The 10,998-nt window shown below is 57.5% G+C and overlaps 1 protein-coding gene across 2 annotated transcripts; it reads right to left on the bottom strand.

Annotated features, from left to right (window-relative positions):
- Positions 1–270: 270 nt before the first annotated feature.
- On the bottom strand, positions 271–6,269 carry PRR35 (proline rich 35). 2 transcript variants are annotated; one of them, XM_084763076.1, is made up of 3 exons: positions 5,204–5,512; positions 1,544–2,649; positions 271–1,256 (listed from the first exon to the last, which is right to left on the bottom strand). In XM_084763076.1, the coding sequence occupies exons 2-3, from the start codon at positions 2,608–2,610 to the stop codon at positions 611–613; spliced, it is 1,713 nt and encodes a 570-aa protein (XP_084619202.1). In that variant the 5' UTR covers positions 2,611–2,649; positions 5,204–5,512; the 3' UTR covers positions 271–610. The 2 variants fall into 2 exon arrangements, with proteins under 2 accessions (XP_084619202.1, XP_084619201.1); XM_084763075.1 differs by lacking the exon at positions 5,204–5,512 and adding an exon at positions 5,525–6,269 and having other exon boundaries at positions 272–1,256.
- Positions 6,270–10,998: the final 4,729 nt, after the last annotated feature.

The raw sequence follows: 10,998 nt of genomic DNA, 5'->3' as shown, positions 1-10,998 counted from the left end.
GGGCCCAGGAAGGCCACACGGGGTAAGCAGCCTGGAGCCACAGAAGGCAGGAGGCTTTGGCCACCACCGGCAAAGCTGGCATCAGGCTGCTTGGATGGACTCAGGCCCAAGGACGTGGCGGGTCCTCGCCCATTCCCCAGTGAGATGAAACAGGCCAGGTCATCCTGACTTGTTCGCCTCTGCCACTCTCCCTGGAGGCCCCTAATTGAGCACACCCAGCCCACCGCTTAGCCCCAGAACCTTTGGAAGATCCGAGTCCACAATGAGGGCTCTGAGTTCAAAGGTGAAGCCCAGCATGGTGTCCAGGACACTTGCTTAGTGGGATGCTCAGGCCAGGGACAATTTCCTTGAGGGTGCCCAGGTGCTTACGCAGGGACAGAAAAGCAAAGAGACCCAAGCAGCGTGTTTGAAGGTGGTTTTTGTTTTAATTGTCCACAAGTCTGTTCAATAAATAAATCATAACCTTGCTATGTCCATGTGACCCCAGAGATAAGTCTCTACCATGGGCTATTGGGGGAGTCCGGGAGTGAGTATCTGTCCAGGACACATGCACACCGACACTGGACAGGCCCAGACATTGGGGTCCAGGTCAGGGAAAGGAGCCCACACACTAAGGTGGCTGTGGACAGACCTCAGCACCTGGAAGGATCTGCAAACTCGGGGTATCTTTAGGGGTCTGGGAGCTGCCAGCTCCCAGACGATTGCCCCAGCCACTACCAGGAATTACATGGTCCTCGGGGGCCTGGAGGGGGAGGGCAGGAGGTGGGACACTGGAGTCAGCCTCACACTTGGTGGTACGGCTTGAGAAAGGCTCAACCACAGGGCCCAATACGCTGGAGGTCTCGGATGTCCCCCTTGCCAGCATGGGGCTTGTATCATGCAGCCCCCAGGATTCTGCAGGTGCCTCAGTTCCCTTGGTGGGCACCCGCTTCACTGAGAGGTCCAAGGGTGTGTCCAGTGGCCGAGCTGCCCGGGCCAGGGCCTGATGGATGGTGAACAGCTCGTGGCGAATCTTGCCAAGCTGCTCCCGTAGAGGTCTGGGGGCTAGACCCCCAACTGGGGCCAGCTGCCCCAAGCACTGCTCCACCCTGACGTAGTCACCAAAGGCCTGGGTCAGGTCCTCTCCCACTGGGACTGTACTTCCCAGCACTTGGCCTTGTGGCTGCCGCAGAAGGTGGACCTCAGGGCCTGAGGCCTCAGGGTCACCTGAATCCTTGTCCTCAGGCCAAAGTATCAGGGAGGAGCCGGTCGGCAGGCTGAGAGGTAAAAGCCGGTCAGAGGCTATCCTTCCTTCTAAAGTCCCCTCTGCCCCCCGAGCCCCAGCCTGTGCCTTCTGCTCAGTGTCACCCATACCCCAGGGAAAGGAAGAGGCCTCAGTCTAGAACTAGACATCCAGAAATAAAGAGGAAAAGGACCCTGTGCTATCAGGTCCCTCTGCGGCCTGGAGTCTCTACTCCTAGTGAGTGAGCTGCAGACGACCCATCCTCCCACCCAGTCCGACCCTGACCCCCCCATGCTAGGACCCAAACCTCCTGATACCCACCTGCTCTGACAGCCAAATTTTGCCAGGTTCAAGGGAGCCTTTGGGAGCTCAGCCAGGTTGCCTGGGGGCAGCCTCTTCTGCGGGTCGCTCTGAGCCATTTGTTCCAGCTCTCTGTCATGGCCTGGGTCTCTGGAAGTGCCATGGGGCCAGGATCCCCCCAGGCCTGGCACAGGCACCTTCAGTAGCCCAGGAGCAACCAGAGCCCCAGGAGGCCCCTTCAAGGGCACGGAGGACTTGGCAGGAGCAGCCCTGCTTGCTGTCTGTCCTAGGCTGGGCTCAAGTAGGAGAGGATAGTACAGGCGGGGGGCCAGGCCTGGACGCTCAGGTGTCTGTGGGGCTGGGAAGGCTGTGGGGGGCATCAAGGGGCTTGCTGAGGCCAGGAAGGGCATATGGGCTGCAGCAGCAGCCAGTGAGGGCCCTAGATAGGAGAAGAGGCCTGGGCCAAGAGGGTAGTTGACACCCAGCAATGACAAGTGAAGGCTCTGGGCTTCAGGGAACTCACCCTGGGCAGGTGGCGGGTAGCAGGGGGCACTACTCTCAGAGCCTGCCGAAGCTATGGTCCCTAGAGTCCCACTCACCGTACCACCACTCAGTCCTGCCTTCCATGATTCTGCCAAGAGGCCACTGGTACCTGGGCCCTTCCGGATGGCTCTAGCCAGAGGGGGCAGTGACCCTGGGGACTCCTCTGGTCCAGGTTTGGGGCCCCTGCCACAGCGACGCTGGGAAAGGCTGTCAGTGACAATGAGAGCTGGCTCACTAGGCTTGCAACTAGGGTCTGAGAAGTCTGTGGAACAGTTGGGGGTGGGCAGCCGAGGCCTGGGCGAGGGGGCCGCACGTCGGCACGCCCAGTCGGGGGAGTCTAGCAGCAGAGAGAGGGAGTCTTTGCAGAGGCTGTACTTCATGTGGTTGTAGAGGTGGGACTTCTCCAGGCAGGTGAAGGGACACTGGAAGCACTTGTAATTGTAGGGTTTGCCCCAGGGCCGTGGGATGTAATGTGGCTTCTTGGGCTTCCGTGACCGTGCCCTTGTCCCAGTGCCCACTCGACATGAACCTGCCTCTCGAGACATGGCAGCCTGCTAGCAGGCAAGCCTGGGCACCATGGCCACCTGCAAATAGGAGAGACAAGGACCCAATTAACACCAGGCTTTCTCACTCTCTGCTTCTTTTCACTAGTGGTCCCTGTATCAGAATCAGGGCCCCCATAAGGTCCCTATTTGCCTTGCCTCATGGCCTCTGACCTTTGTACTGCATATCCTTCCTTCTTTTGGGAAGGGATGTAGTGGTACTCGCCTATAGTCCCATAATTTGGGAAGCTGAGGCAGAGGGATTGCTGTGAGTTCCAGGCTATCCAGAGCTACAGAGTGAGATTCGGTAAAAAGAAAAAGAAAAAAGAAAAAAGAAAGAAAGCTGGGCGTGGTGGTGCATGTCTTTAATCCCAGCACTTGGGAGGCAGAGGCAGGTAGATCGCTGTGAGTTTGAAGCCAGCCTGGTCTACAAAGTGAGTTCAGGACAGCCAAGGCTACACAGAGAAACCTTGTCTTTAAAAAAGAAAGAAAGAAAAAGAAAAGGGGGGAAAAAAGGAAAAGAAAATGGAGGCATCTAGACGCTCTGGTCCAGGAAGACATAAACAAGCTTTTAATGCAAGGATGGTCTACGGAAGACCTAGAAATTGTTGCTAAGAAAATACTCATAGTTTATCTAAATTAAGTCTAATCTGGTGCCTTGTAGTCTATTTAGCGAGTGACCCTGTACAAATACCCACTGCTGAGGTCGAGCTAGCCCAGCAGGCCAGTTTCTGGGATAACTGGTCTCCATCTAGTTTCTGCTCTTTGCACCAGGCAGGTAAGGTACCCACCGAGCATTTGGTAAAAGAATGAAAGCAGCCGTGTGTGACCAGAGCCACCAGTCTGATGGCCCTCTAGAGACATTTTCTTCGTTGAGCCACCTGCCCCTGCCAGAGACTGAAACAATTCACCACGATCTGAAACCAACAGAAACTTTGAGGTCTGACTAGCGCTTCGTGTGCAAATGTGCGTGAGCAGGCATGTGTGCACGCCAGAACCAACCAGTGGAGTGTCAAGTGAGCACTGGAGGTCTCTCAGGGGGGTCAGCCACACATGAGGCAAACCCAGGCTGGGGGGAGTGGATGTCACAGCATGGCCCCATGGTACAGCCACCTGCTCAACCCAGCTCCATCTGGGTGGCTTCAGGCGGGTCAGTGACTGAGCCTGCAGTGACCAAGCTCAGCCAAGAAAGACCCTCTTCTCCTCACGTCCTGCACACTGGCCCAGAAGCCAGTCTTCACTCCATCTGGGCCACCACCTGGGCTGTCCACTATCCCGGCACTTGCACTTGTGCATGGTGCATGTGCACATAAGCTCTGGGTATGTGCATACAAGCGTGTAAGATTCCCAAGGAATCTTTGCTCTGGGCCTGGAGGAACAACTCCTGCATGGTTGAGCTAACCAGGCACAGGGTGTGCCACCAAGGGCACACACATTCATATCGCTTTCCGCTCAGAATGGATATGCCTGTTCGCAAGGGTATACCCACATTACAGACTATGCCTGAAAATACCCGAGGACACGGCTGTGACTCACACTGGGTCATAGACTCATCGTAGATGCAGACACACATGTGCCTCATGATCTGAACAGCAGGGATGGGAGTGGAAGGCAGTTGCTGAACTCAGCTTTTTTTTTTTTTTTTTTTTTTGGCATGCTAGCCATTACACTTTGCCCATGATAAATATTCACCTTTATTTTCACCAAAGATCAGGCTGGCATCCCTTAGGTAGGCAGCTAGAAGGGTGAAAAAAGCACTACGTGCTAAAAGGCTTGGGACCATACAGGCTGGGCTCTGGAGATGGGCCAAACACAAACGCACAGGCAAAGGGAGACTCCAAGGTTGGGAGGTGGATGGATGCTGGCTCAGGAAAGGGTCAGGGGCCTCCGGAGGGGTTGCACACCCAGCCTGGGCTTGGCATGTGTAGATGCAGTCTCTTCTGTCTGCATCGGACACCCCCACCCCCCACCCCGCAAAATGTGATGACAGATAGGCATGTGTTCTCAGGCGACAGAGGCGTCTGTGCGGGGGCCATCGATCACCCAGCCCTGGGAGCCACACAGCTGTGCAGATTGGTGCCACCGCTCAACCCAGCTCCCAGCTTGGACTGGAGGATCCTCCTGGGGCCCTGGACCCAGGGTTTGGGAGTCCTCTTGTGCTTCCCTCCAGACCAGGCATCCAAGGTGCTGACCTCTCCAAGACCCAGAGGGATGCTGGCCACTGGTCCACCACAGTGCACATCCCTACACTAGCCGCATATACACAAAGGCACATTCATCCTGCCGCCACCCAGCCCCAGCTCCAGCCCCAACTTATGACCTGGCATGTGCTCCCGGACACCTTGGCTGTGCGCCTGGTCTGGAGAAGTAATAGCTGGAAGGGCCAGCCCACCCATCCGTTGACCCTCTTGAGACTCAGTGCCCTACAGCGATGGGTGAAGGAGCTGAGGTAGACACCTGGGACCCCAGCACCTTTCGTTTGCCTCCCTGCTGCGGGCGCCGCCCTGATGAACCCTCGCAAGCAACCCTGTCCACCCAGTTCGTCGGGAGCCGTAGTCCCAACTTCGCGGGAAGTGCCGCCCGCTGCCGGTCTTACCGCGTCCGCCGAACCGAGCCTAGGGCGTCTGCCAAGTGTGCACCGGGGCCGCGCGGAGGGGCAAACTTCCCTCTTGTGGACACCGCGGTGTAACTGAGGTCCAGAGCTGGAACCCGTAGCGACTCCCTTATACCGCCACCACCGCCTCCCGCGTTCCCCGACGCCCGACTCGCAGTCGCCCACCAAAGTTGGCAACGGAGCGCGTGCGCCACGGCGCTTGCTCCCAAACGCAGCGACCTCCGACCAGACTGGGCGCGGGAGGCGGGACAGCCTCAGCTGCAGACGGCTCCCACTACTTAGCACGCCGCCCTGCACACTCACCGGACGCGCTGGGACGACTCCTGGAGGGAGCGAGGTCGGACCCGCCACGGTGCCGCAAGAGCTTGGAGTGGCGCGCAGGTGCGGGGCCGAGTGAGGGGCGCCTGGCACCGTCCCCGCCCCCGATGCCTGCAGGCTGCCGCGGGGGTGCGCAGAGGCAGCTAAGTCTCCCGGGTCCCCGCAGCAAGAAGGGGCGTCAGCACGCATCAGTCAGGGCTCTGGCCCCTGACAGCCGCCTGCCCACCCAAATCAGGGCCTGGGGGCTGGACCCTAGGACAGAGGGCCTCCAGAGCGGACCAGGAGAAGCCAAAACCCAGAGCCCAGGTGGGGGAGCCTATCTATATGTCCTTGGCAGCTTCCACTGGGCAAGCCAGAGCGCCTCTGTGGGTTCCTTTGCTCCACTCTTCCTTCTGATGGTCACCATGCACTGACGCCGCCACCTCTGGATGCATCGTACCACTCCCAGCCCTCACTCTCCCACTTGCTAGCAGGTTCCTCCCTGCTTCAGGACAGATGGAGTGCCTGTGCCTACCCCTGAAGGGCCTCATTCACGCCCATCGGGGGCTCTCCTGGAAGGACTGTGGAGTGTCAAAGGACCCAGGAGGGTTTGGCATGCCCAGCATAACCGTTCCTGGGTTGTCAAAACTTAACATCTGGGGTCACACTTCCTAGTCAGGTCCCAGGAAAAATTTGCCTAACTGGTGAGTTCCAGAGGTGCATGTGGGCATAGCGACAGAAAATCTCAATCTCTCTCTCTCTCCCTCCCTCTCTCCCCTCCTACCCCCTTCCTCCTCATCTCTCTCTCTCTCTCTCTCTCTCTCTCTCTCTCTCTCTCTCTCTCTCCCTCCCTCCCCTCCCGCCCCCCTGCCTGTGACTGGGGAGGACACCTTAGCCTAGAAGTGTGCTGTTGCATGGCATTTCAAGCATGGAAGGGTGCTCGCTGCCCCAGGCCTGCCCTGTGGAGGCTCAGAGGTCACGAGCCGCTTGGGAACCCAGGGCTCTTCCAGGCTCAGTAACTGGGATCTTCCCGGTTCACATCTTGTAGAAGTGAAACCTCTCTAGTGACTCTAGCTCACTACACGGGGCAGGCGTAGGGTGGCAGGGCGCCCACGGGTTCAGTACTTCTGGTCCCATGAACCTGGACTTGGCTCCCATTGTCTGTGGGGCAGGCAGAATGGCCAGGACCCAGCTGCTGGCCAGAGTCCAAGGGCTACTGGTCAAGAATCAGGGCCTCTCCAGTCTAGTTTCCTTCTCTCTCCATGCTCCCTTCCTCGAAGGCAGCCCACCCCCACCTGAGGGACATCCAGAGCTGGAAGAGCTGCTGTGGGTTGTTGTACAGCATGCTCCTTTCTGCCTGCCTGGCCCAGCTAACCGGCTGACCATGCAGGTGGCCTGGGGCCGAAAGACAGCTTGGATGGCCCCTGTGCCAGTAGTCCTGGGGCCAGGAGTCCGGCTCCTCATGGGCACTAACTAGAGATGATGGCAGACTCAGGTCACTCTGAGACAAGGAGAATGGGGACACTAAGCATGGACCTTCTATTCTCAAGGACAGCTCTGCACTCTCTAGCCACCCTCTTTCTGGGCACTAAGGGATAGTCAATGTCTGACAACAGGGTTAGGGTGGAGGTTGTATCCCACTCTCCAGGGAAGGCCTGGCTTCAGCTTCTAGGGAGTAAAGCCTGGTGTAGCTCAGGTGACTGAGCCTGTGGTCTGTGGGAGAAGCCGAGAGTCATGCCATGTGGCATCTCAGGTATGAGGCTGATAGGCCGAGAGGTGATTGCTGCCAGGCCAGCTTCTATGGAGGCGCAGAGAAGTGGGGTGGATAGAATATGTTGACATCGAGAATGTGAAAAGCAAGAAGCAAGTGGAGGGGGCCTATATGCCCAGCAGAGGCGTCTTCAGAAATTGGGGTCGGAGGGGAGGGAAAGATCACATCCAAAAGAGTGACCCTAAGGGTTATCTGTCCCCTGGACATGTTTCTAGGCTTCCTAGAAAGGAACTCCTGAACCTGGCCGGTGCTCGCTTATGGCAGTCTGGAGAGTTAGTATGTCTGACGGCCCCCACCAGCCTCTCATGACTGCCCCTTCCTCTCTTCCCTCAGATCCTGCCTATCTTCTGTGGCCTCTACCCACCCCTTGGAGAGTGGGGGGAATAGGAGCTCCAGGGGGTGGCCTTACCTCCTGATGGGTGGCTGAGACCCCATAGCTTTGTGTTTGAGTTTGTCACTCTGAGCCTGAGCCCCTGTGCTGTCCACTCTCCCTAAGTGGCAGTCCTGTCTGCTCAGCAGTAAAAAGCCCCAGTCTCAGGCTGCTCCTGGCTCTAATGGGTCCTTCAGTAGGACAGGAGCCTAGTGTTCTCTCCTGGTGTGGGCCTTGTCTTTACCCTCGGCTGGAGGCTAACTCCTTTCCTTTCCGTCATTAACGTTCTCTGCTTGATCAGCCCATGGCTGCCGGCCTGTCATCTCCATTAGCATGGCTCCCGTGTATGCTGGGGGCATCTGAGCTGGACGAAGGTCCTGGACTCTGCACTGTCTCTTTCCTTCAGTGTTGCAGCCCTCATCAAGACAGGTATGGTTTGTGCTGGCTAGTATTCCACAGTGGGCAGAGGGACAGAGGCTGGAGCCAAACAGGATCTAAAGCGTATGCATGGAGGGACTCCGTGGAGTGGCAGCAACTCTAAAGCTCTAGAGGAGGTCGGTGCTGCGAGGTATGCTTGGCCATAGCTCATTTTGCACCTTATGAGTACAAGACACATGGCAGCATCCAAAGCCCATGTGAAACCCCAGGTCCAGAGAGAAAGCGACATCCTTGCCGTTTCACCTCTCTTGTGCATTCAAAGTGTCCTTGGGAACCATAGGCAGGCTGAGGGCTTGACTGCAGAGATAGGATCATGCCTGAAGCTCTGTACCAGCAGGAAGCTGCAGGTCCTGACAGCCTCAGGGAGCCAAAGTAGGAGTACACAGTATAGGAAGGGAGGCAACAGGATCTGGTAACTACAGAGGGCCTAGGCCCAGGACGGTAGGATATGGGTGGGGCCCATACTGGGGGCATACAGAAGCCTAGAGAACCATCTCTGGGCTCTCAGTGATTCATTCTTGAATTTGCTGGGTTATCTACCAACCTGGAGTAGGAAAAGGTTCCACTCTGTGCTGGGCAACTAGATGGGTGAGACTCCAGTGTTCCCTGGAGGATCTGAGCCAGGTGTTTTTGGAGTGTGTGTGTGTGTGTGTGTGTGTGTGTGTGTGTGTGTGTGTGTGTGTGTGTTGGTTTATAACCTCCCTTTCATGGGACCATTCCTGCTGGACTGGGGCCTCTTCCTTTAGAAGGAGCAGCCGGCCTGTCCAGGTGGGTGGGACAAACTCAGGCTGCCCAAGCCCCCACCCCGTCTCTGAGCCTGGCACTGGTGGAGCAGTGCCTGGGGCCGACAGCAGCCATATGTTGGGAAGTGGAGCTGTGTGCGTTGCTCTGCGGCCCCCGGGGCCAGCCTTCCTGGACCTGTCACAGATGATTTTCCCTGCCTGAATGGCAGGCAGGATGGCGGGTGGGGCAGGGGGGGCCTGCGAGCTGGTCCCTATGTCCAGGTCCTTCCATTGCCCTCGACACAAAGGTTTGCCACTCTTGGAGTAATCCAAGGGCTGGGCCTCAGCTCTGAACCCCCCAGAATTCCACTGAATAAATCCTGTGGTGGGAACCACTTATAACTTAAAATTGGGGCTTAGGAGAAGATTCCTGGCTGGTCAGCAGGGAGGAACCTCTCGCTTGGTTATGAGTAGTGGCCAGGGGTCCACACAGGCTGCTGTGTGCCCCGGGCAGGTGGAAGAGGGCTGGGAGCTGCAGCCCTGTCAGCCTAGCGCCCAGAGCTGCGTGCAGGGAGGCAGGGAGGCCACGGCTAATTTGTACACTAAGTGCTTCTGACAGGGATGCCTCACAAGTGAGAACAAGCCACTGCCCGCCCTGAGAAGGCCACAACGGCTAACAGTAAAGACAGTGGGCCAATGGGGACCAGGAATTTGAGGAAAGCCAGGAACAGGTTGATGGCTATTGGAAAGGCAGGACTCAGAAACATGGAGAGGCCGCGTCAAGTAGGGATGAGATGGGCAGAGCTCCGTACAACGCTCATGTCCACTGTATCAGAGGCTAGTCCCCTTGCTCTTGGGCTTCTTGACCTGCACAGGACACTCCACCCTAGCCTGCTGACACTATGGTGTGAAGCCTGCTCTGACCAATCTGCCTACTCCCCTCCTCCAGGCCTCTTACCCTAACCAGAATCAGGGAGCATTGAGGAACCCTGACTCCCTTCCAATACTAGCCAAAGAATTTGGCTTATGTGTACAGCTCCCCTCTGGATGCCTCTTTGCTCCCCCTCCCCTTATGCTGGGGTCCATGGGGGAGGGGAAGGTATTTGCTGGGACCAAGCAGAGTGGGGTAAGTGTGCAGTGGCTGGACCTCCTTCTTGCCCTGACACCAGCGTCCTAGACTTTCTTTTTTATTTTCCAAGGCAGGGATTCTGTGTAGCCTTGGCTGTCCTAGAACTCTGTAGACCAGGCTGGCCTCAAGTTCACAGAGATGCCCCTCTGGCTTTTCTTCTGAGTTCTGAGGATGGAGCTGCAGAAGCCAGTGTGGTGGGTGCCAGGTGAGTAGGGCAGAGAAAAGGGGTCTCTGGAGGACTGGTCTTGGCTGCCAAAGGTGCCGAGAGCTGGCTCCTGCCACAAGGATGCATAGGTGCAGGTCTTGGCCCTCTAATGTAAGAGTCGGTCCAGCCTGGTGCGCAGCCGCACAGGGGCAGGGAAGGCGCTGTGGGCGGCGAGGTGAGATGTGTTGTGGCAGCTGCCCCGCTGCCCGAGGCCCGCCCGGAGCGAACACTGCTGGTGGCTTTAATTGCTTTCACATTCGATGGGCTGGCCTGTGACAGGCCTCTTACGCTGTGCACTCTGGCCGTGAACCCCCAGCCCTCGCTTGCCCAGGGGCATCTTCAGCTCCTGAAGGGGCCTGGGCTGCTGGCCAGAGAGGGGCTGAGCAGCTTAGCGTCACCTATGATATGAGATGGGCCCAGCCTGCACCTAGCTGGGAGGGGACACAGCACACCAGCCAAGTAGAGAGCAGCAGCTCCAGCCCTGCTCACCCTCTGGCTCCATCTGCTCCTTCTTGGTGACTGATGGGTTTAGACAGCCTTCATCCCCCAGTGCAGGCAGGGGAAAAACAGCCTTGTACACACATTGTCTTGCCCACCATGTTGGGCCTACCTGGCTGTGGGGTAAAGCCCTGGGGTCTGGCCCCAGCCTCGTCTCACCTGGGAACTCACTACCTCTTAGGGAGTCTGGCTGGCTCATAGCTCATCTGACCTTAGACAGAAGAAAGAACTGTCACCTTACAATCCCTGGTGCTCCTTTGTAGCTTAACCAGGAGACCCCCACACCGGCCTGCAGAATAACCCGTTCCTGTGTGTGTAGGTACTGGGAGGGTGACAACAGACTCGAA

The sequence above is a fragment of the Acomys minous genome (assembly GCF_964271855.1).
Source record: "Acomys minous genome assembly, chromosome: 16".
NCBI lineage: Eukaryota > Metazoa > Chordata > Mammalia > Rodentia > Muridae > Acomys > Acomys minous.
This window is presented reverse-complemented; position numbering and strand designations above follow the sequence as displayed.

Bases quoted from the DNA above. Each gene is read 5' to 3' on its own strand.
- PRR35 (XM_084763075.1), bottom strand. From the start codon at position 2,610: ATGTCTCGAGAGGCAGGTTCATGTCGAGTGGGCACTGGGACAAGGGCA. The intron at 1,257-1,543 runs GTGGGTATCAGG...TTTACCTCTCAG, and splicing joins AAATTTGGCTGTCAGAGCAG to CCTGCCGACCGGCTCCTCCC.